A 26,752-nucleotide genomic window follows, 5' to 3' on the forward strand; every position below is an offset into this window, starting at 1 on the left:
GCAGTAATAATGAGAGGGATCTCTGTCTTTCTGAAGACAAAGGGGAGTTATTGCTGGATCTCTCCATCATACCTTTCTCCCTAACATTCTTGTCTTAATTAAGAAGGAAATCAATCCACTGAACCAAAAAAGTGAATGAAACATGACAGGGATGAAGGAGTTTCTGTCCTGTACACCGTAGAATGATTTACAAATCTCAGAACCTCTGGTCTAAATAATCCACAAAGCAAGCATCCAAAATTCAAATAGAGTCCTGAGTCTGAAAAAATTCAAAAAGAAATTATTATGGAAATCAAAATATATGTCCTTTGTTTATGTCATCACAGATAGATCTCAGAGTACATTTACTTAGGTGTAAGCAGGTATCAATAAATCTCAGAAAAAATAGCCTACCTTTTCTAAAAAATAAGAAAAACAGAAGAAAAATATTCCAAGACCTCTAAGAAAAACCATTAATTTAGCACGAATAGGGAATAGGGAGGGGTTTATCATAGATCAATCATAAGGACCATGATGCCTATTCTTGAAGATTTGGATTACTATGTATGGCTCTTGACTTGCTAATCCTCTCTTTAATACTGTTTTATTTTCCCTACGTATCCTTTGTAATCTACACAATAAACACATCCAATTTCAGGATCTCATACAAAAGCACAATAGAATAGGGGAAACAACAAATGAGAAAGACTGCTTAGTTTCAGACAAACGATTAGCTTGGAAACCACTATAACTTTACTTTGTATATCAGAATTAATAAATCAAAATTTGAAAGAAACAACTTACAAGTCCAAGATAACAAATGATCATTTCAAGCTTTTTTAAAATGTGTGAATAAGTTAAAACGAGCTTATCTTTATAGAATGCAGAGATTATCCTCACTATGTAGTATTTTCTGTTATTTCTTCTACCATACTATGGATAGAGTCACTTCACTAACTAGAAGTTAGGGTTAAGAAAGAGCTCCAGGGGCAAACTACAAGAGTTCAAAGTTGGGCTCTGTCACCTACCTCACTCGAATGCAGAGTTTTCACTTGTCAAAGGACAGTAAGGTAGATACTTCATATGGTTATTGAGGATTAAACAAGTCACAAAGATAAAACTCTCAAAGCAATCCTGATACATAGTAAGTGCTCACTGAATGTCAGCTGGATAACTATGTATTAAAAAATACTGTGGAAAATCACCACAGCCTAGAAAATCCTACCCATCTTTACTTAAATTCTGGATTGAGCACCTTACAAGGCATTATCGATTGTCACCATACAAGGCCTTTTCCAAGTCTTTAACTCATTTAGCCCTACAAAAAAACCTCTTAGGGTTGTTACTATCTTCATTTTCAACATTAAGAAATAGAGCCATGGAGACCTTAAATCTTAAAACACTTGCTGAAAGTCATACGGCTAAAAATGATTTAAAAAAAACTGGGTTTCAGACTTTAGTACTCCTGATTCCAACTTGATAACATTGTTTTCATGGCTCCTTCCAGCAAGTTCCAACTCTGCATTCCTAGTTCACTTCCTCTGGTGATAGTCACCCCTCAGACTGACATGTTAGTTGCAAAACCAGCAACCGATCTGCTGACGTCTGAGGAGTTGGAGAAATTATTAGGTTATGTACCCCCAATGCCACATTCTCTTCTTGTTTGTTCCATCTATTGTAATCATCATCACAAAGTCCAACGTGTACTCACTACTCCCTCAAGCTTCACTAGAGTTCTTCACTTACTCACTTCTGAACAGCATGGTGCTAATGCTGCTCAGAGGTAGAGCAATGGCTTCAGTTAGGAGCTAGGCCAGAGTTCAGAAAGGCACCCTGACACATTTCCAGTTCCCTGCAAGAAAAGCTATAAGCTACAAGATGTCATAGAGCATACGCGGTATTACCATATGTACCCTACAAAAATATTTCTTGTCACACAGATGAATAAATTACATTTGTTCATCAGAATAACCCATTCTCATGATCTATTTCCTTAGAAACTGTCACAAGTTTTCAGAAGTCATTCCCTCAGAAGGTTTTGTATCCTCACTGCCATTACTCTCTACACAAAGTAGTTATTAAGCATCTAATGGCAGTGCTTTCCAGTGAAGAAAAAAAGAAACATAAACATCAGATCCTTTTTAAATGGTCTTTCCCTACCGTAATGTCAGCAAAATTCCTGTCTTCTCTATATTGTAATTCCAGTAACTGGCACACAGTGCCTGAAATATTGTAAGAATTCAGCGAATACCTGTCTAATGACTAAACAACCTATGTGTAGGGCAGCCCAGGTAGCTCATCGATTTAGTGCCGCCTTCAGCCCAGGGCATGATCCTGGAGACCTGGGATCGAGTCCTACATTGGGCTCCCTTCATGGAGCCTGTTTCTCCCTCTGCCTGTGTCTCTGCCTCTCTCTCTCTCTTTCTCTCTCTCTCTCTCTCTCTCTCTGTCTCTCATGAAAAAATAAATAAAATCTTTTAAAAAATTGTTTTAAATAAACAATCTATGTGTAGATAAAATGGCTCTGAAATGCCATCATGAAATGGCACACAGAAACAGATCTCTTTGAGCACTGGGTGTTATTCTGTATGTTGGTTACCAATAAAAAAATTGAACACCAATAAAAAATTAATTTATTAAAAAATAAATAAATAAATAAATATCTCCAGAAAATTGAACACCAATAAAAAATTAATTTATTAAAAAATAAATAAATAAATAAATATCTCCAGAAAAAAAAAAGAAACAGATCTCTTTTTACATTTCATTGATCATAATCTTGCTACCTCTGCACATCAGAATCAACATTCCACTAAACAATCAACACTGTATATACCCTTATGGAGAATAAAGAGAAGTATGAAAAAAGAGAAGACCTGATCACTGCCCTCTAAGAACTTACATTCACTTTGTATTTGTCTGAGGAGACGAGGGAAACATAGAGAAACAGAATCTCACACATTGGATTCAATTCTATCTTTAAGAGTTAAGCCTGATAACCTTTAAAATTTTAAAGCTACTTTAAAAGAGCTAAATATAGCAATAGTCAAAGAATTACGAGAGTTTTCCTTTTATATTTTTTTCTCTTATTATCTATGAGGAAACACTATACTCTGTTACAGATATCGTTTACAGAGACAAAAAACATATTGGGAAAATTCAACATATAAAGCCAGGGGTTATTTTATTGTTGGGTAGGTCGCTATTATCAATCCATTGCTTTTAGTAACAAAAGTATAAATTTGCATCAGAACAGGTACTTTAGCTCAACAATAAAACACATCTTATTCCACTGAACCAATTCTTTTTTCTTTCTACTAAGTTGGGGAGCTACTCTTTATTTTAAAAATAAATAATAATAATAATAATAATAATAGTGATGTAAACTGGACACAAAATTTAATTCAGTGAACTTCAGAATATTTTTTTTTCAGAATAATTTTTAAATAAAACATTTTTTGGAGAATATTCTGCTTTCCAGATTTTTTTACCTGCCTATAGAATTACCTTCTCAATTCTAAAATACCTAAAATGAATCATTAGATATATGACATATATTCTCATTTTCCAATCAAGATTATAATTAAAAACAATAAAAAACACAAGACTTAATTTAAAAAGCTATTATATAAAACATTTTTAAACAATGTATATAAAATTACATTGAAATCTAAGAGCTTGGCCATACATAAAAATAATTTAGATATTAGAATTCAATTCACTAGCCACGCTAAAATAAAAAAAGAGAGATGAAGCAATCAAAGCCATTTAGTATTGAGTATCTCAGCAACTTGGTTAAAGCTCTCTATCTGAATTTTCTTCTACTAATAAACTTTTTAAACAAAATGCCAAATTTCTTGCCCAAAACCCCACAAAATATACCCATCTCAGCCAGTATCTATCATTGCCAAACAAATCATTTTTATAAGAGGTAGGTCCATGGTTATCTGTTTCATTATTTTATTTTTGTTACATAACCCCTGAGAAAACCCTGCTGAAGAATCACCTCCTCTCTGTGACCTTTCCTTTACACTCCCACAGGGTCTCCTCCCAGAGAGCTCAGCAAATCTATCTATATATAGTAGTTGGTTAGACCATTAGTTAGTTACATGCTTATTCCAATATCTGGCATTTTTCTTTCTCATAAACACTGCATGTGATCATTATCCTTTCTTTTCTACTTGTAAATTATTTGGGAGAGGACATCTATATTTTCACTATTTTTTTTTCTAATCCCTTAAGAAACTGAAGGTGCTCAGCACAGAGCTCCTACTCAATAAACACATTTTTCAACCATTTTCCCCTTTTTGTTCTACCAAGCATTTTGTACTTTCTTTGAAAGACAAATTTTGGGACTCCTGGGTAGCTCAGTGGTTGGGCGTCTGCCTTCTTCTGCCCAGGGCATGATCCACAGTCCCGGGATCGAGTCCCACATCAGGCTCCTTGCACGGAGCCTGCTTCTCCCTCTGCCTCTGTCTGTGCCTCTTTCTCTCTGTGTTTCTCATGAATAAATAAATAAAATCTTAAAAAAAAAAGAAAGGCAAATTTTAATAAATTCATATATGTCTACTTCCCTGACTATATGATATATATAGAATATTAATCACATATCAAAATAAAAAGAAATAATATACCATATATTTGTGTATATACACACACTTTGGAAAAAGTTAATGAATGATAAAATGAATAAAATTTTTTCAGTACTTAACATATATTATCAATGAAATGATTTTTTAAAATTATGTAACATTTTTAATGAGTAAGAAAAAATTATTCTTCAGAGAAAAATCTTACAAAAAATACAGAGATACTTCTTTCTAAACTTTTTGCGGGACAATAATTCAGTGTTAATGGAGACATAAAGGAGAAAAATTATATATCACCATTCAAGCCCATGAAAAGGTTTGGGATTTTAAAGTGTCGGTTTCCTGCGTAAATACTATTTTGCCTCAAGCGTTCCCTGCTAGGCAACAGTTATGGGTATGTTCCCTTTTGTTTCTGATAATGTATATGTCTGGGATTTCCTTATAACCCAAATGAAAGGCCTTATGAATAACAGGCAATAGTAAAGTATACTAGATTCTAAGAAGACACTTATACAGGAATCCAGAGTGTCTGTATGCTCCTAGGAGATGCTGTTTCCTTATGTCACCTGCAAATACTGAAATGAGCATCATGACATGCTACAGTTCAACACTGTTCACTTCTTTAGGGGTCAATTCACTGAGCAAGTACATTTTAATTTTGCCACATTAGTATTTTTTTCTTCCCACTTTTGCCATAGTATCATCCCTAACTGACCGCTCTGCTCCACGGAGGGAGATCAAGTCTTCCTGAATCCTCACCAGAGGTGGTGAACATTCACTCACTGAACAATAAGTACTCAGGACCTACTCTGTGGTGGCCCCACACCAGCTTCTGGGGAAATCACAGCAATTGACTTCAAGCATCTTACTGAGGAGCCACATAATGACAGGCACAGTGCTTAGCACCTCACAAGCACCTTTCTGGGTCACCCTCACAACTGCCAAGTAAAGTAGGTGCCCACTCAGGAGCTCAGGAAGCCCCGAATCTTAGAAAACAGAACTCATCTGCCCAATCACATAGTGACTAGTAGTAAGACAAACATTTAAACCTGCAGCTTGGTTCCAGAACATGCTGTATTGCTAATATGGACACTACGTTTCCTACGTTATTATTGTACTCATTCTTGGCATTTAAAGGATACACAAGGTGGGGAAGACAGAACTTCTAAGGGGGCCAATGGGCCAACTGCCAGTGGAGATACAAAAAGAAACAAAACGAGTCTCAGTAAAAAGTAGATTTTCCCAGTGTGAGGAATTTCCTTCAAATTATTTCAGTAACACTTACCTGATTTGCCCATAACATTCTATATTCATTTTAAGTAATCCATATTTATTTATTTAACAAATAAAGATTATCTATTTCATTGCGTGCTCCCAAAACATTTCCATTGATTCTGGTGTCATGCTCTTGTACAACAGCCATCTCTTATTTATCTATTTTTCCACCTATAATTGTGCCTTTTAAACATGCTTTCAGCTGGGGATCCCTGGGTGGCTCAACGGTTTAGCACCTGCTTTCAGCCCGGGGCATGATCCTGGAGTCCCGGGATCAAGTCCCACATCGGGCTCCCTGCATGGAGCCTGCTTCTTCCTCTGCCTGTGTCTCTGCTTCTTTGTCTCTCATGAATAAATAAATAAAATCTAAAAAAAAATAAAAAATAAAAAAATAGACATGCTTTCAAGCTTTCTCTATAAAATATCAAACTAGAAGCTAGCTACTGGAAGTAACTGATATTAAACTTTTTCTAATACTACTAATGTCTCTGCTTCAATTTATTAATTCTGCTATATTCAGGGATAACTAAGCACATTACAGGACACTCATAAAACAATTTAATTTGCAGATAAATCTTTTATGTTATAAAAAATTCTTACCTTAGCAAAAAGATTCACTGAAAGTTTCCTTTTAAAATTGAATTCCCTTGTGAATTTAATGTGTTTTGGTTTCTAAAAATTAAACTAAGAAAAAATCCTTAGAAACATCTCTTCAATAAAAGAAGGTATTTGGATGTTTGTTTTAAACTTGAAAAAAAGCACAATTTTTTCAGCTACGATGAGAGACATATACCACACAAAGGAAAATGGAAGTATAGCAATTATCAAGATAATCTGAAAATTGTAGACATCCAGGAAGCAGAGCTTAAACCAATTCATTGCCAGTTCCCACTTTTTCTTCCAATATCTAACTTCCAAAAATCAGTTTTTCTTAGAAGCAATCTCAAACATGACCTATAATATGACTGGAAATCTGGCAACACATTTTTAATGGATCCTCTCTGTTTTCCAACAAGTATCCAATCCTTATTAGCTGACCATAGCTTAAGAAATATTTTCTATGCACTGAAAAAAAGAAAGGCAGTCATACTCATGAGGACCATGGCTGCAGAATGACATCATTAAAATATATCCTATGAAAAGATATGAAATAAAAAAATGGGACTCTTAAATCAACTGATTTCAGTAAGTTACAAATGATAATACTAAGACTTGTAATCATGATTTCCCTCTATGTTCCTTTCAAAAAAAAAAAAAAACTCTGCTGCTATGTTCACAAAATAATACTTTTCACTATTTATGCTTATTTATGTCCTTATAGCAGTAAAACTAACACAAACAACCAAAGTGGCTTTCGGCCTCTCTTAGACTCAGTACCCACAGCCGTAAAGTGAGGAGGTCTCTAGAGATTCCCACAGCTCTAAACTTCTGTGAGTTAAAGACCTCTTTCTTTAAAAAAAAAAAAAAAAAAAAAGCAAGCTTTTTATCTAGATTAAACCAAATGTTCTGACTACTGGACTTTGAATTGAGCAACATGAAAGTGTTACTCAATTGGCAAGTTACACATTTTCAACTTCTTTTTAATAAATAAAATGTATTAAAACCCCAAATTTAACAAGAGTATGCTAAACTTTACTAAATATTGCTTAACATGGAGGGGATATCCCTCTGCCAAGGTAACCAGAAGCCAAATTCCTAAGATGCCAGAGCTAAGAGGGATAGTAGGAGTCCTATAACCAATACTCTCTCATGACAGAGAGAGAAACAGAGTCCCTGAGAGGCCCAAAATCTCCATGGTACTTGCAAGTAGTAGGGCTACCATTTGTCTTCTCTTCCTCTTCAGCACGCTGCTTCAGTCACTAAGTGGCATATAATGTAACTATACATCAGTAAACAAAAAAAATAGAAGGAAGTAATTCCATTACCAGGTCACTAAATAATTTAGAGCCTAATTTTTCTTTTTTTCATTTTTTAATGCAAAGACATTATGTTCAGAAACTTACAGTTCAAAGTACATTAAGTAAAACCATGTCCATATGCAGATATGTCTTCTCCCATATGCATCTTAAGAAAATAGCAAACAACAAAAAAAAATAACTTATCATCAGCCCCTAGAAAACAAAAACTGAAATTAAAAGAAAGAATGGAGTAAATCTAAATTGTATATTTTCATTCCTTCTAAAAGGATTAAATAACAGAATTCTAAATGGTTTGTTTGTACTTTCCATGCAATATGTAGATTAACCATGAAATTCTGTTTGGGACACTTTGACATCTGTTTTCAGTGCATTACAATGAAATCTGGGGACTTGATACATACATTTGCTGTAATAAAACTGTCACTAATCAGTGTTTTCCAAAATATTGCCCATAACTATTACTATTCAGTAGTCTCATTTGCATGATCTAATATTGTTGCTACATCATGTTTTTCCCTGACAATGTGTTCCCTGGTCCCAGGCACATGGTCTAAAATGGTTGCAAACCACTCGATACATTCAGTACTTCCATAGTTTCTCTGTACAGACGCACACAATTTGTCCTAGAAGTGAACTAACCCTTCATCCTTCACTAAATATTTCCCCTGGAACTGGTACACCCAAGGCTGAATTCACATCCTTGGTGTGACAAACTCAACAATAAAATAGCCTACACTGAGGAGGAAATTATGCCTCGTGGGGCTTCTACAACAGAAGATGTAACATAACTCTATCTCAGAAGTCCCTTCAATGAATCTGTAATAATGCTGTGTGAAAGCAGAGTCCGCTGTTAACTTAAACCATTTCTACAAAACACAGAATAAGACTGGACCAGACTTTAAAATTGAGTCCATTTCATTTTCTTTGGGATCAGTAAGTAGCCATATCAATGCAAGTACCAAGAAAAAAACGGCTCACAAGGTGTTAAACTCAACCTCCTGGATAGTGGATCGAAATGCTCCCATTTCATACTGCATATACCTCGTGTGTCATGTACAAAACTGGGATCTCAAGCGGAAAGTGATTCTGAAAGCCCACACATTGTATTCACCAAAACACAAAAACTTACCAAAAACAATTTGTCTACCTATCCTGATTGTAAATGAATTCCATATTTTATCAGTACTTGGAATCAAACCCTATTATAATTTCATTTTGTCCTCCCATGAACTCATCTTAAACCCGAAATATGTTTCTCTATACACATGTTTTATATTATAAAATGTTGGATACCAAAAGCAGATTAATTTTAGGCCCTAATGCTATGTTTGTTAGTACTAAGAAGTCATTCCAAATGTTCCAAAAGGGATTAATGTAGTATAACAAGTCTATTTAATTATTGTAAGACCAGTGATCCTCATATTACTATAAGCAGCTTTTCCCTTATTTGGAGACTGTAAATAGAACAGATATTGTTACATGATAACCCTAAGTCTTATCCAAAAATTTTAATACTTTACCATCAGAAAATTTGAAGAAATAGGTTAGCATCTCCAGGAGGCTATGAAAGGCAACCAGTATTTAAGAAGCACGAACCATACATGCCTTCCTATTTTAGGTCTACACCGACTTTAAATCCTAAGTGCAAACAAAGCTTTTCCAAGGCATTAGAAAGATAAAATACCAAATCCTTCTGCCATCAACAACAATCCATTTTACATACGTTGAAAAATTTTGGATAGAATTTGCTTCATGTACTAAAATATATGTTTTTTTTTTCATGTATCCCACAAACAGAAGAATAGCAAGTAAATACCAGGTATGTTCTCAAAAAGAAAACGCATGACACCGATTATTTAAAATTATGTGCCAGAATCCAAACAAGCTAATCAATGTTCTGATTCTGCTTGCTGCATGTCCCAGTTATCCTTTAACTGATGAACAAACAGTGAGACAGCTTTTCCTGCTAACTCTTGGCTAGAACTCCCAGGTATCATCATCATAGAATGCTTCATGTAAGAATTTTCTTTTTTGTGTACAGCACTAATGTGACATGTGAGTTTAGGCACTTCTCTGGTAGAGACTGTGGGTATGGTGAATCTCTCCACCTTCCAAACCCACTCTGCAGAGCGAGGGAGAGGAGCAAGCCTCCGGCCATGGACAACAAGGACCGTGACGAGCTCCCTGCAGATCTGGCCCACAAAAGTGGCTTCAGGACCACAAGGATCCAGCCACCCAGAGCCACTAAAGTCAAACACTGATCCCAAATCTAGCATGAGAAGAAGGGAATGTTTGAACCCCCTCCCAGTTGGCTCAGTGTTGTTCTTAGTAAAAGTGAAATCACTTTAAGTAAGAAATAGGAACTTTTTTCCTCTGGAGATCATTTAATTTTCTTAACACCATAAAAAGGATAAACGGGGAAGACTGACTTAAAGGAGAGGCACTAGATGGTAATAAAGTCAAAACAATTCATGGAACTAATTAAACGTTTTGAGTTTTGACTCAACTTGGGGTCATTTCTGAACAACGCACTGTCAGATTTAGAGTCTAAAAACCAGCAGCATGTTCTTCGACAAGAACAATCCAGTCTAGCCACATATCATCACGTCTGTCCAACCAAATTTAAAACTTAAGTGTAGTTCTCCCAAATGCTGGCAATTTAATTTTTTGGTAAATAAAAGTCTTAGGCTTTTACTGGAATGCAATGAATTACAAGTCTTGCTAGGACACCCTTCATTTGATATCAAAGTTATTTATTCAGAGAGCTGCTAATAAAATTATTTTAGTCCTTCCTTTGAAATATTCCTAGTTTGATCAAGAAGTTACTTCTCTGGCAAATCTGACATAAAGGATTGCTAAACTGTACAGTGATCCTAACTTAAGTAGATTTTAAAACCATATACAACTAGCTAACTTCCTCTGCCTACATTCAGAGGTTTTACCAACAAATATCTATTCGCATCACTGTCATCAGAGACTTCAATTTTCTCTTGGGAATGTCTCATCACCTGATATGTAAAAACTAATTAGGACCTCTTCCTTCAACCTCCAATCACTCCTCTCCAACATCAGCTTCGCTCCTCTACATTTATCTTTATGCTATGTTCCTTTATAACGAGTAATAATGGCTATTTATAACATTACTGCTTTTGCTTACATGAATTATTTCATTTAATCCCAAAACAGTCTTGTAAAGTAGACATTTTAATCCCCATTTTACAAAACAGAAAACCAAAACACATGGAGCTGAACTGGCTTGACCAAGGTCACAAAGCTGATAAAGGGTAGAACCAAGAGCAAATCCCTAAATGTCAGATGTGTGCACTTACTTTCTATGTTGGAAAAAATCTAAAACGGCCAGAAGAAGGGAGCTGTGTTCAACTCCAAAAGCAACCCCAAATTCAAAGGCTGGCATAGTATTTTAAATTTCATTATATTTGCTCTCCAATCTATGAAGAAACCGTCCTTAAATAGTTCCTGCAAGATCTAAGCCCTACCTTTCTCTTTTTTCTTTTTTTTCCAACTTCACTTTTCCTCTTCAACTCTCTGGAGCGTACTCCCAAGCACGCACACGCACAGCAACATCCACCAATTACCTATGGTCCAGGAACATAACCTCTTTGAACCCGAGAGATTGTTCTAAATTCTTTCAGTGGAGGAACTGAGGTTGTCTTCAAGAAGAAGTAATAGACATTTCTGAAATTCTCAGGGGCTGGTCGCTGTTTTCCAACCACAGTCCCACTGCATCTGTCCCATTAGCCCTCTAACCACATCCAAACCCCACTCTACGTTGGCTCTACCACTGAGGGAGCCAACGAGTGAGCACAAAGTCAAGAGAGATGCATGTCTTTGAGTCTAGACTGGTTTTTATAGAACAGAGAGAAAGAAACTAAGGCTCTTGAGTAAAATCAGATTCAGTGTATTTCATACTCTCTTTCTTGAACCCCTGGGATGCTGGATTACCAACACAATTAATGCTGAGAGGCATTTAAATTCCTTGATCTTGTGAACATTCCCAGTGGGGGGGGGGGATAGTTTAAAAAAACAGCCCCCCCCACCAAAAAAAAAGAGAAGTAAAGTAAAATACTCTCACCTGCCATTTTTAGATATTCTTTAAAATGGGAATAGAAAAATCTAGTGCTTTTCTCCCAAGGTTCTAGTGCCTGTGCCACATTGTCTCTCATCTGTCAGTGTATCCACACACATGTATAAACAGTATGCGGCATACAAGTAAGGAAATGCACATTCTAACTTAAACTTCCTTTTTTCCACTAATAATTTAAAAATAAAATGTAACAGCTTGGATTTTAAATATTTAATCTGGCAAATATAGGAAAAATCATGAACTACAATGTCATATTTGGCAAAGAAAAATTTGGTAGGATAAAAATATCTGTGTTTTAACATTTTAGAAGGCATTTCCAATATTTTAAAAATAAAACTATTTCACTGCTTCAGAAGAGAACAGAGGTAAAACTCCATTTTTGCATATGGGTCTTCATAAAGAATAGAAAAACAATTTTTGTATTCATTAAAATAAATATTTAATTTCATATGCTGGCAAAAGTCCCCACAGAAATAAAAACTTCAAATCTACTAAAGGTTCGCTACTATATATTGGGACTTAGCTATTTAAGTCACAAAGAATAGGCTTCCTCTAAAACTATAAACTGACGTGTAAGGTGGAATACATAAAGTTACAACATGACTGATTTTTTCTTAAATTTTGTTTTGTCCTACATGGTTAGTACAAGGCTTTTTCCAAAACTGGGCAAAGATTTATAGGGTGAAGTTTAAATGTCAGTTGTTTTAGGACTTACATATTGGTAACCAAAAGCATAACTAAATTTATCGCTTTTACCCTATGTAATGACAATAAAATATTTTTATTGTAACAGCTGAAAATGTTGAAAAGCAATTATTGAGGAAATCATAAATATAAAAAGCTGAAAAGTCGACCTCAGAAGAGTGGGGAAAAGGAAATTGTGATATGCATCATCATAAAACACGGAAACTGAAAATCTAAGCAGAAGGAATTCAAATCCCTCCAAATGCCAGAATACTATCCCCCACCTCTTGTAGCAAGGAGGGCTGCAAATTTGTCCCCATCACTGTCAGCAAACAAAAGAAAGTCACTTCTACAGCCAGACCATGTCAAACAGAAGACATAGCTACTGCAGAGGGACGCCTTGAATCCACTGGGGTGTAAAGTCAGGGCTGGGGCTTTTTGTCAGCTATTACCATAAAAGAATAAGAGGAAACAGTGACATTACTGCACAATAGAAAGGTCAAACAGCTTGCAGCCATTTCGTGACCCAGACAAGTCAAGGTCAAAGGATTCAGGTAGCAACTTAGCCAGGGCATAAGTTACAGCACAAATGAATTGTTTTAACACATCAGCTTTGGTCAATTAAACCTAACAAGGCAAGTTGCATCACGTAGCAGGGTTCCTGACACCAAGGCCAGAAGCTGAGACCGACCTCATAAAACAAGGCTTTTAACATAGCATAGCAAATTTAAGGTAATCCATCCAGAAACTGCAGATGTCAGAATAATAAAATACAAGTTGTCCTAAGCAGGCACATTTTTCACACTTTAGATTTCACTAATAGAGGGGTATAGACTTCATATTGACATACTAGTGTTATTAACATAGGCATAAAGGTAATCCCCTACTCACAAGAGTTACAGAATACACTCCACTTCAAATAACTTTCTTAACATCTGTGCTCATGATTAGATTTTTGTCCTAAGCTCTGCCATTCCCTGTTAACAGTGATGCATTTTTCCATGTATTTTTTTTCAATGGGAGTTTTGAAAAATCAAGTTTTTAAAGGAATCTTCAGCTTCACTCAGTATCAGAATATATATTAGGGTCACTGAATATTAACTGACGCTTGTTAAATGCTTCTGTGTCGTTTTGTGGGAGATGTGTGTATTTTAAAATTCAATTGAATACCATTTATTAGGGTCTTCTATTTTGAGAAACAGAGTTAGAGCTAACCAAAAATTTTAAACTACATATACTCAGAATAAAGAATTTTTTCAAGGGCAATTCTTTCTTTCTTTTTTGCACTTGTTTAAACAAATCCCATTTTCAAATGATTTGTGCTTCATCCATAACTTACTACATGCTCTGAACTGCCTCAAAATGGGATTCCGAAAATATACAACCTCCAGGCAACTCTCAGCTAGTAAAATTACTTCATCCATCACCCCATATTTTCAATTATATAGTCCTTATTCAGAGTTCTTTAATTTGTCTGTGATTCATCAATGCTGTCCTGTTTAAACTATCATCATAAAAGAGAGAATGTGTGTTTCTAAGTGTTTTATTATAAACAATATATTTATGCTCAAGAAGAGCTTGCATTCCTATCTCAGAACATTGCTGATGTACATTTTAGGGATTTTTTTTGCAATGTGTGGCCTTCAATTCAGCCTCAAGGTCTTTCCACCTCATTGGTTAATTGCTAGCCATTTCTTCCAATTTTCTGAATAATATAACAACCCAAAGCCCAGCCATTCAAGTCCCATTAGCCTCACATCCTGTACCGTTCAGTCTAATACAAGCTAATCCCACGGACTCACTCCTCACTACACGCACTTCGTTTTCACAAGTTCTCTGCAGTCTGATGATTTATCCTCTATGCCAAATCCTCACAACTGAATTCAGTTAAATTAACCACATCGCGTAATTAGAGTTCAAGGACCCAAGAATGTTCTTTAAAATGAGATGACATACCACGTTGCCACAGAAAAGCGCACATGATTCAGAGGAAGCTCCCCTCTTGCTATGCTTGGCGCTGAGGCACGCTGTTGTAATCACTCCGGCTTCCCATCGCATAACCACTAGTCCTTGAGATTTCTAAAATTATTCCTCCTCCACAAGGATGGAGGGAAAAAAGTTGGAAAACTTTGCTCTGAACATTACGTTGGCTAATCACTGGCTCTGCCACAGCACAGAACAAAAACGCCTCAAGTGTCTCAAGTTCTGCTTTCAACTTCCAACTAGAAAATGCTATTCTTTCCCAGGCTGAAGAGAAATTTCTACCCCAAAAGCGAGTTGCATGGTAAGGGATCCCCCCAGACCGTGCCCCCATCATTTTAGATATTTAATGATCTCCCGTCTCAGAAAGTTTTTCCTATGCTATTTCCACTCTCTGTAACCCTACACTTCCAACAAAGCAATAATTATTCCTTTAATTATAAAGTCAGTTATCATACAAGCCACTGGGATGCCAGAAGTGAAAACTTACTTATCTCAACTTTTAAGAATTCCAGAGAATTCTGACTCAGCCTTGCATTGGGTCGGTCCCTGCCTCGTCAGGTGCTGAAATCCTAACAGGTCAGCAGAGATGTGAAGGGCCAAACAGTGTCGTTACAGGGGTTTTCTTTTTAAGCCCATTGGCCTGGTTTTTCAGTTCAATCAAGCATAATGAACGTATATTAGGAGAAAGGCTTTACTAAGTCCGATATCTTGGATTGTTTCAAGTAGTAATGCCGAATTTGAAAGGAAAAAGTTAAGGGAGGATTAAAACTTGAATTTCCTTTTAGCGATCCCCTCCTAAGTTTAGAAGGAAATTTACGGAAAAACAACTAAGTAAATAAGAGATCCTACCCACTTTCTGTTACCTCCATGCGTGGAAATACTCCCTATGTACCACTTTGGGAAATAGCAACTTTAAAGAACTTAGGCTGTGGCCATAGATGCCCTCCCTAAGTGGCCCTGCCCAGCTCCCAGGCCCATGCTGAGTCTGTCAAAGAGTCACCTTTGGGAAACCCAACCACCATCTCCTGTCTCTGCAGTCCATAGTTCCTCAAAACTTCCATTATTCCTGAATAATGAACAGCATTTTCATTCTTTTACACATGGAGTCACTGTACCCCACAAGAGGCATAGTGCACTAAATTTGCAAATCCAAACCCATCATCTAGGTGAATATTTTTTATTATAAAATGTGGACTGCTGTGTATGGAGAGTGGGGAGGAGGGTAGAAGGTGGAAGGGATGCCTAATGCTGTCAGTAGGATATCTTTCCAACTGTGCTGCCCCAAGAGAGTGGGTCACTAGATATATATTTTTTAATGTTTGGAATCATAATTGATATAACAAACAAGCCTCTCCCTTCTCTCTCTCTCTCTCTCTCTCTCTCTTTCTCTCTCTCTCTCATTCCCTCTCTCTCTCCACTTTCCCTTTGAAAAGTGAAATCATATTAACAGCAATGCAAGAGCTTAGTTTGCCATATCAGAACACAGATGCCAAGCTTCCCCAGCTGGCAACTGGGGCCTCTGCGTTTAACTCTTGAATTGTCTGGCAGAGCTATCTTAATGGCAGGGACATCATGGCAGAGAGGGTGAGCTTCTGGCCCCCAGACTCTGTTTTCTTCTTATCAGTGAGAAAATGGCTAAGTATCTTATCTTACAATATATGTTCCCACAAAGGTCTCATTAAGCCTAGGAGCAAGACATGCCAGTAAGAGCTATTCTTTATCTGGTGAATTGTGTGTGAGCCAGAATGCAAACAAATGTGCACTGGAGTTCATGAGTTCAGTCAAGGACAGGATGCTAGATGGGAAAACTTAACAGTGTTCCCCTAAATCAAACGTGCACACAAACTTTATGCTCTCTGAGCCCTTCACAATGCCAGCAGCACACCAGATCACCCTAAAGAGCAGCCTCATTTTAACAAATTACGAAATCTTAGTTTTTCCCCAAAATGGGAAATACCTGCAAATGAAGTGAAATTTATTAAAATGTTAAAATCCGCTGTCAACTTGCAAACAATTATCGACATACGCTTTTCATAAAGAAATAATGGTTACCCAAAAGGATTCTAAAAGTCAGTAACTGAGGGAGGAAAATAATTCTTAGCATTTGCTTCCTCGCTAATGATATGTGACAACCGGGAAGGATTTTATTTCAAAAACAGTAACAACGATTACAGCCTCCCCTGTAAACAAGTCACATTTTTCACAACGTCAAAATGTACTTCAATTATCATAACACTTAACAATAAAACAACGAAAGTTGCCATCCAGCAGTGGATCATGACTTTAAGGGTTCCCCAAGGCTACAGGAAACTCCTCCTTGAGGAGAGCCATGAGCCATGAGAGGTTCCTGGACTCTCTTCAGTATCCGAAACATGTTTAATAGGAGTGCAAAGTACGGGCCAAAAATCAGTTAGGCTGACTTAGTTTAAACTCTAATCTGTTCAGTTCAGGACAACAGTTACTATCTCTTGAGATCTTTAAACTTCTTGTGTGTTTTGAGCTTTGTCTTCAAAACCCTTCCCTGCCTCAGAGAAAGCCCAGGCCCCCCTCCACCCCCCACCCCCACCCCGACCCCCACCCCCTGTTCAGACAGGACACAGCCTGGACTCAAGGCCTCCCATAGGCCAGACTTCCTTCTCTGCAGCCCTTTGGGTAGGACTGCTAATCCTTCTTATTAATTAACGAGATAATGGTGGTTAACCGGAAAGCAATATTAATGCTAACTATCTAGGAAACGTCAACCAAAATTATTTTAGCCTTTTGGTTGGTTTTCCTGGTGTGCAGAACGGTGCACTGAGAAGCCGGCAACATTCTGATGCATAAGTGAGGAATTCAGGAATGAAGGATTTGTATCAGACCTGAACACATAGGTTTCCTCATGAAGGTTTGCTTGTTTTTGTTTTTGTTTTTGTTTTTAACATTTACCCTGTTCCACATTACTAACTAGAAAGAGAAGTTAGATCCTCTCAACATGTTACTGTAAAATATGGAAGGGTGGAAACCGAGTTAACGACAAATGGCATAAAAAATAAGCAGTGATGTGACTGCAAACCAGAGTCAGTCATAATGAATGCATTATATATCCCTACATTTAGCCAGTCCTCCACACCCTCACTGCACACCCGGCATCCTACAGCACACTTATGTCCCAGGAAGGTGTCCTGTGCAAGGCGTGCCTGGTTTTTGTTTTGTTTTGTTTTGCTTTGCTTTCCTAAATGCAATAACAAAGACAATATGGGGAATAGGTACCACCTGCCCAAGAATCATTGGACATCTTTAACATCTTTGGGAAAATGGAGGCCACTTTAGAGCTATTTTTTTTCCCTCTAATCTAACACAGCCTTAAAAAAAAAACCACCTAAAAAATAAAAAGGAAGGGTTTTATATTAGCTAAGGTTTGCTGCAGCAAACAAGCAAGCAGCTTTCATTCAGGGATTGTCAAAAACTTTCCAGTGTGCCCACTGCAATGCGGATGCCAACCAACGAATCAAAGGCATTCAGCAACTAGACAAAGAGGGTCTGATGCCAACCTCGGTGCCACTGGCAACCATTATTGGCATCAAGCACAGTGTCTGCCTTTTTTTTCCCCCTCGCCTGGCACTTCACAAACAAAATGGCGGTTCTTGTAGCAACGGAACACCGAAGCGCAGCCCTCTGAATCAGTAACGTCAAATGATTTTATGGATTTAAACGCAGTTACTCCCACATGATGTGTATATCTGAGGTAAAGTGGGGGGCTTATATAATTTTATAAATGACTGTATTGAACATGACCCTTTATAATGTGGAGAAATAGAAAAAAATGGACTAAATTGCGGTCAATCGGGCTATATGCACAGAAGAAGCTGAATAACAAAGAGATTTAGCTTTAAAGAAAATACTGCCTTGTGGCCATGTGATGCAAAGGTCTAATGAACTATATATCAAAAGTGATTTCAAAATGCATAAATTTTTCCCCAAACCATATCAGATGCAGATGTAGAACTAGAGCTTGTGTCAAAGCTCTAGTAACTCTTTCCACATTTCAAAAAAGATGAGGCTGCTGGGCATGAAGAAAAAAAAAAAAAAAAAAGAAGAAGTGTGGGTTGAACCAAAAGGGAAAAAGGGAAAAAGAAAAGCATAGGAAGTTGGCCAACAATGGAACTTTATTATATGTTGGTCTTTATTTCATCCTCCAGAAGAGATGCAGTTTGTGATCTTGTATAAATAACCAAGAGGACTATTGACATTTCTAGATCTGGAAATTGTCAATATATTGTAACATCACTCCACACTGCAATGCGGATGCCAACTAACAAATCACAGGCATCCTGAGCTAAACAAAGAGGGTCTGATGCCAATCCTGGTGCCAGTGGCAACCATCTTTGGCATTCTCTCTGTTCTTTCTCATGTTTTCCTCCCAGTCGTTTAGAAGTGGGGAGACAGAGAAAAAGGGGGGGAAAGGTAATTTTGTTGCTCATTCTGTTGTAAACATTACAGTTTTCACTTCTTATTTTTCTTTCATGCTTTTCTTCATACTTCTTTGCCTGATTTATAAAACCGACTTAAGTGGGTTTTCATGTACTTAGAGGAGAAATAAAGTCTTGATGGGAAATAGGCAGCACTTTGATTGACTACAGACTTATCTTTGTAAATGCTTTCTCCAATCAATTGCACTGCAAAACAACATAATTAACCTACATTTGACCAATAAAAAAAAAAAAGATAGAAATTTTGAAAAAAGGAAAACACAAAAGCATCCTGATATGACTTTTTCAAAGAAAGAGCCAACAGATGTTAAGAAGAGATGATGCACGGGCAGGAAGGAGAGGATACAACTTAGATGTACAGGATAAAACAATGAAAGCTTTTTATGATAGAGACTCAAAACAACGACAAAATCAATGTTTTATCTGAAAACATGGTCTCCAGGAGTTGCTTCATGATTATCATGGCCAATGGTGGGATGCAAAAGGCATTAATGCATTTTTCTTTCTTCAATCTATCTCCACAAATCCAAAGGATATGTTCTTTATTGTCAGTTCATCAACCAAGAGAGTTGGCTGCCTGCCCTGGGAGTGAATGTACATGCTTGCACACCTCAAGGGCTAGCCTTCAAGCTAGTTAAAATGTGAGCAGCAGTGAAGTGGTTGCAAATCTTGCCTCCCTGCACTAAAAAAGTTGCATGACCCACTTTTTAAAACTTTACTTCCAGCCTTGACTTTCACAACACACTTGCAACACATTCACAATCAATCCAACACATATATACAGCCCACCTTAGGATGTCACCTCCTAGACAGCTGTCAATCAAATTAAGTGTCATGTGTTAATGAGCCTTTATTTTAGGACACACAGGGTGAAAAAATATTTTTCCCTAAAGCATGGACTTGAATTCTTAAATGCATGGTTATGGCAAATGCAATGTTTCAAAAAAAAAAAAAAAGTAATAGTTTCAAATATATCATGTCCAGCATCTTATTTAAAATCAAACTAAAAATGTTTAAATGACATTTAAGCATATCTCTAAAAGTGTATCAAGAAATTATAAAGACAAAAGGCACATAACAAGTACCTAGATATCTGGTCAAAAGAATAATTTTGAGATTTTATTTTTTCTGGGTGATAATAAAGTTCATACCAATTTACTGAATCCCGCATTTATATAATGAACATCAGATAACCCGTCTGCCACCTGACTATCTGCAGGCCATTTCCCTACCACCAGGCCAAGTTAGGAAATGACCCCACCATCTGTGGCGGATCAAACTTCAGTCCACTTTTCATATGCTGGTTTTTAAAATGATGTTTTAATACGGACTATTGCTAATACGTGGGAATCTATATCTTGACACATTTATTTGAAAAAAAGAAATTCTCACTTACTTAATGGAAAATATAAAATAATAATAAAGAAACATATTTCATGAACTCAAAAAATACTCAGCAAAAGTACCCCCTATTTTTGACTCATCCAGGCAACATTTATACGACTGTCTTTATCAAGTATTTTTTAATAGGTATGGTATGTGGTTTCTGCATTCTTTTTGAGATTTATTTTAAACCAGTGTAACCAGTCCACTTTCGTTCTGTAAGGAGAGCTGCAACTTTTGTCCTCAGTAAGTTTTATGAATTCACATTCAAGTAAACTAATGATATTAAGTATTCCCAAATCACGCTGGAAAAATATTATAACATAAATTATTTAAACAAGAACTATAATCCATGTCATCTATGGCGAATATTACACAATCAAAGGTAGGTGTTGATAGAAATATTTAAATTAAATAAATCTGGGTCTCCGTAAGATACGCTTTCTGATACTGGCTATCTCGAGCATTTTGTAATAGGAAACGTTAGGTCTCTTTTCAGTGCAACAGGACTAGATGCGTGAACAAAGTTCATCTACCCTGTTAGTTAAGAGGCCAATACATAGATTATTAAAAAGTGATCTGACTCTGCATAAATAAAGTTACATTTTCAAATTGAGAAAAGATGAGTAGATGCAAGGAATGTAGCCAAGGACAAAGAAGTGAATTGTAATAAACTGTACTTTGCAGACCATTCTGTGTCTTTGAAAAGGTATATTATTTCAAAGACATTTCAAAACGCATCTCTTTGTGGTCTTTTGCAAAATACCCATGCCTATCTGAGTATGAAAGCTCCATGTCTATGTCCATGGCTGGCACATGGCAGTGGACATGGGAGGAGAAGAGGGCCGGTCACTCTACCCAGAGTGGGTGAAGGAGATCTAGGGGCCTCGAGGACCATCCAACCCAAGCCAGATATTCCGTATAAGGGGTTTGTGGGCAGTGTTTGCCGTACCAGAAGAAAGAACAATCTGCTCCTACCTTGCTCCTGCACGTAGTATGCCAAAAACAAATCAAGCTCCTTAACTGATACTGTGATATGATGTGGCTGGACACAAAGTGCTGGGTTTGTGCAATGTGGGGATTTCATGAGCCGCTCTCCATCGGTACTTTCCAAGGGGATGCCTTTGAACAGGATCACCATGACTAGATCCAGACGCCAGACTTTGTCTGCCTGTCGCAGGCAGTCGATTCTCCTAATCTTACCCTTCTGGTCGGGATTGGATAAGACACAGCACGGGTGCTTCTTGCCAGTCACGGTGAGCACAAAGTCCTCTCGGTACTCCTGGCGGATGTCTTTGCGCAGTTTGGCCAGGAGCCTGGATGCCCACTTCTGTTTGATTTCAGGCTTTTCGCTGAGAAGCTCATCTTTGACTGCTCTTTCTTCATCCTTTGACATTCGCTTCTCGTGCTTTTTAAAGTACTTGCGTTTCCGAGCCTGCAGGTTGAACCAAGTGTAGGCGATTGCACGGACATGTGGAAGTAGTGCCTCGATGAATGGGTGAAATTCATCCTGTGGAAGATGAAGAGGGGGGAGGAAGGAGATATACACAGTCAGCTTAGTTTTAAAGGCTCAAAAAAATAAATAAATAAAACTATAATCCCTTCCCAATTCCCTATAAAAAGTTGTGCACAAAAACAACATTCTTTTCTTATTTAAAATGATCAAAATAGTTGAAGAAGAAAATAAAGTATGCCAAGCAGTCCCTTTTTCCACCAAAATTTACAGGTTGATACTGCCTCTTCAAAAGACAATAAGATTTATATTTGTATTTCTACTCTGGCCCCATCCCCCTCATTCCCACCGTGCATCCTACATTCTTTAAAACGTAAGTAACCAAGGTGCTTGGCATCTAATTTAATATTTAAATATTTGATTGACCAACTAACACTAAGCAGTACCATTTTACAAAGAACACAGTGAGATTTTTTTTTTTTTAATCGGAGCAGAGCTGTTCAGAAGGCAGGAGCGATGCCACAGTTCATTTCTCTTCTCTGTGGCACAGAAACACAAAGCATATAGATGCTCAGTGCAATGCCACACAGTTCCCGCTTTTGGAGCATGCTCTCAGCAAGAGGCTGCTGGTGGCACAAAGAGCATGCGCCATTAAACTTGATCCATTTTCTTATCAAACGTCCAACATTCCAACACTGAAACAGCACCATTCCAAGAGTGGTAACTAGAGAAACCGGTATACAGTGAGGGAAAGTGGGCAAAGGACACAGCTTGTCGTATCAGTGTCCTGAACAGAAGGTTTCCATACTTTGAGCAGTGCGTTCTCTCCCTCCACCACCAACACTAGCCTCCAAGACACACACACACACACACACACACACACCACACACTCAAACACTCTCCGATTCTCTCGTAGACACACAGACACACTCTTTCGTTTTTCAATAAAAGTTTCTAAAGTTAAAAACAAAAATTATCTGAATGTTCTTCCGGCAGCTTTCCTACAGAACCTGAAGCCCCACAGAGTCAGTTAATTTGTTAACCGATCACATGAGTGTGGCAATTATTCTAAACCCCTTAAAAATCAATCTGAGGTGAACAATGAAAAATGGCAACTTGGCACCAACTTTACATGCTTTGTGTCTCTGCATGCGGTGGCAGGGTGACACCAGGAGTGCACCGCTGGTCACTTACTGCTTTTGTGGAATCAATACAATTCATTTGCTACGCATGTGAATTCTCCGGCAGGACTGTGAGTGCATGTATGAATGGCTTGTGAATCTGCACGTGTATAGATTGCACAGTATCCTGTCTTTTGAATTAAGTGGTTTACCTTAGGTTCCTGCATTCTTACTGCCTGTTCCATCTAAGCCTTTTTAAGGGAGGGAGGCAGGGAGGAATGGCAGATAATCTTTACCTACAGATATTTCAAGTTACTTCCCAAAGCAGTTAGTGTTTCATTACTTCCTGCTATAGGTAAAACCTGTCTCATAAGCTTAGGCCTATTACTGGTTAGAGAAAGAGCTAACATCCTGTGCAGGCATACTGTATGCATGCTATAAACCAGGATCTGAAGCAAATAAGAAGTTCCACTGCGGCCACTTTTCTGGTCACACTGACTGTATTGTCACCCCAACCAGGAAAATAACTTTCTCTAACTTATCGTATTCCAAAACTTAGAATTTACATATGAGAGCTAGTCACCCTGAATTATGTGGAATAAATTCAATCTAACCAGCAGACTGATGAATTCCACGAGGGTAAAGATGAAGAAAGTGCAACTCATGACACTCTAACAAAGAAGGTGTCCACCAAAAAAAAAAAAAAAAAACAAATCCCCTATGGTTTTGAATCCATTTTTAAGATGAAATTCAAGTTTTCAATGCTGAAGACTGCGGCGTGTTCACAGTACGCGTTTCACATACGGAAAAGGTGTATGTCCCATCCAATCAATAATGCAGTTATCAAGTGTTTTAACATATTGCTGTAAAATGGTCCTGTGGCAGAATGAGTATAAATCAAAATTTTCTAACAATACAGAATGCAGATGATTACATCACAGCATGAGGCATAACCAAATGCCATAGAGGAAATCATTACACCGATCAGTAGTTTCCAGCAGAGATTTGAACAATTCGGTTACTATGTGAGCATATTAAAGTAGGCCATGGAAAGAGTTAAACCACAATCTGTTCTTTGTGTGGGAAGGCAGCCCTTGCTCACAGCAACCACAGCCCATGATAAGACCTCCCTAGCTCCATATACTTTCTGATGCCATGCTTTCGGCTTTCACTGTAACTACAAAAACTTTGTTTATCCCCCTTAGAAATAATGCAAAGGAAGCCCTGCTTAAGGAAATGTGGGCTCAAACATGCTTCGGGAACTCACTTCCTATAATCTGACTCTTACCATGATTTACTGATATGATTTAAAAACGTACATACATACTCATCAGCTAAGGAGTTGAGAATGTAAAGGATACAGGGGTGGGGGGAGGGCTTTGTCTCATTCATTTTACCCTTGCCACGCTTGTATAAATGCTATATTATTGCAACAGCGATTAGGCTGTGCGGTAACTCTTAAATGCTTACATCCTTAAGTACTATGTTCAGTGACATTTCATTTTCTTATAAAGACATCAAACATACTATTGATTAAATCTGTTTGAGTTTCAAATCATCATGTAGTAAATCTAAAAATTTTAATAAATTATTTTAAACCATCAAAATGCAAATTTGAGAACTGAATTTGGAATTTCTTAGCAAATGCATACAAAACAATGTTTTTTTTTAGATTGCCTTTAGTTTATTGCCAATGCTGCCAAATAATGTTTTAAAACATACTTTTTTTCTTATTGACAAATAGAAATAGCAAACTTTCTCAGCCCATAAAGTTGCCTTATAAATATGCTTCAGTGTTTTACTATTCTGTGGATTCCTTTCAAGTGAAACACTTGACAAGGAGACATAGCCTCCAAAAAAATGATGATAAGTAGAGCTTTGTTATAAGTCACATACACTTCTGTATTAACATGCCTTAAATGTCATCTCCCAAATATGACTGTTTTCTAACACTGAGTTGCAATATATTTTTAGTAATTTTGAGTGACATGGATAAGGAGAATAACTGTCTTCATCCAAAAAAAGAAGTGATAAAGGTATTCAAATGTCCTAATTAATAGGTTATCATAATAACACTTTAAACCATTAGGAAAGTCGTTTTTTTGTTTTTGTTTTTGTTTTTTAAGCTAAGCATATAAGTGACCTAAGATCCAATGGTTCTGTACTAAGGTAATATGTCATCTCACCCTTTCAGAATTTCTATTAAAATTCATTGACATTCCTCTTTTAAAACTTCCTTTAGTTCAACTAAATTGATAACATAAATAACCAAGTTACAAATAGCAAAGGTAAAAGTAAACAATCCTAATTCCACCAGAAATATTTATTTTTCTTCACAGAAACAATGGTTTCCATGAAAGGGATGGAAAATTAGACCAATATAGAGGTAGAAGAGTAAACACTAGATATTCTTGGGGCACTGATATATAACAATAAACCATCAAGAGTATGTTCCACGAAGAACTTGAAATTTTAATAATTCAATGCAATCATGCCAAGTAAAAGTTTTATGAGGGGTTTACATTACTTTTAGAAAAAGCAAAATATGAAATCATACATGATGGTTCTTATTTTTCCTTTCCTATCTGACTTATACTGAAATATAAATACTGACTTATATGGATATACTGACACTTTTATATAACATTTTGCTAAATATCAACAACTGTAACTGTAGCTCCTTTTGAATTAAAATTCTAAAACCTAGATACTTTATTGCAACTGAGACACTAAAGTTTTCAACCAATTAGGAATGCTTCTCTATTCTGTATGTACACATCCTAAAAAACATTTTGCTATAGCTAGTAGACTCTTACAACACAAAACTGAACTACTGGTCTAATATAAGAGTAACATCGCTAATGTGCCCTTACTTCTGCAACATCTTACATTACCTACCCATAAAGTCACAGGTATATTAAATGAGAATTGGGAAGCTACAGTTCCTTCTGGAGTATAGGCCTTAAATCCCAAAAAACTGTTTTAATACGTCAACCTACATTTACATTATTGAAACAAGAGAGAATGTTAGTCATCATGAATTAGTGTTGGTTAAGTATGTGTTCTTGAATACTAATGTGATAGCTGAATGATCATGCTGTATATGCTCCTAATATTCCATATGTCACGATGCTGCAATGTTATTTCCAACTTACAGAAATTAAGATAAAGCTAGTGACTTTACAGTGCATATTCAGAGGAAATAAAAAATGCAGTGTAATCGCTAGCAAGGTTTTTGAGCAGCTGATGCTAGAAATATAAATTAATATAGATAAGCAATCCTTTACAGGTGAGGATAAGTGATGCAGTACTTTGTAAGCGAAAAAGCCTACCTCAATTTGTTTTATTTGAACTACGCTTCAATAATGTAAAAATAATGCCAAATGAGCGTGGTTTACCAGAAAGAGAAAAAAAAAAAAAAAATCCTGATCGGTAATACGAAAGGTAACTTTTACAACTGAAGGCAATTCGTTATACCTGAAACAGTTTCATCATATTTATTGGCCATTATTCATACCTTTTAAAATACAAATAACTCAGCAACTCATTTTTCCAGTTTTGTTAAATTAAAGTGCACGTTACTTGCTGAAAATAGCCATATCTAAGTTAATCATACTCAGATGCCAAACAAAATATAAACAATAAAAAATGTGTCAGCCAAAAAGCTACAGGACTGTATCCAATCACTGAATAAGCCTTATCATTGTTTTCATCTTCATTCACAATTTATGAATGCCTCGGTCCTTTCCAATCACAATGGCTTCTAATTGTCATACAATTGAAATCTTAATC

The 26,752-nt window shown here is 36.8% G+C and overlaps 1 protein-coding gene across 18 annotated transcripts in view; it reads right to left on the reverse strand.

Annotated features, from left to right (window-relative positions):
* NFIB (nuclear factor I B) overlaps positions 1 to 26,752 on the reverse strand; it is a 436,272-nt gene that overhangs the window by 204,670 nt on the left and 204,850 nt on the right. For 15 of the 18 annotated variants that reach the window (XM_072841373.1, XM_072841371.1, XM_072841380.1 and 12 more), the window contains exon 2: positions 21,365 to 21,896. In XM_072841373.1, coding sequence (XP_072697474.1) covers positions 21,365 to 21,896 — 532 coding nt within the window. Of the gene's footprint in view, positions 1 to 14,507; positions 14,727 to 21,364; positions 21,897 to 22,285; positions 26,615 to 26,752 lie in introns of those variants that run through there. The other 3 variants (XM_072841389.1, XM_072841377.1, XM_072841390.1) reach the window with 2 other exon arrangements.

Source organism: Canis lupus, chromosome 10, assembly GCF_048164855.1.
Source record: "Canis lupus baileyi chromosome 10, mCanLup2.hap1, whole genome shotgun sequence".
Taxonomy (NCBI): Eukaryota; Metazoa; Chordata; class Mammalia; order Carnivora; family Canidae; genus Canis; species Canis lupus.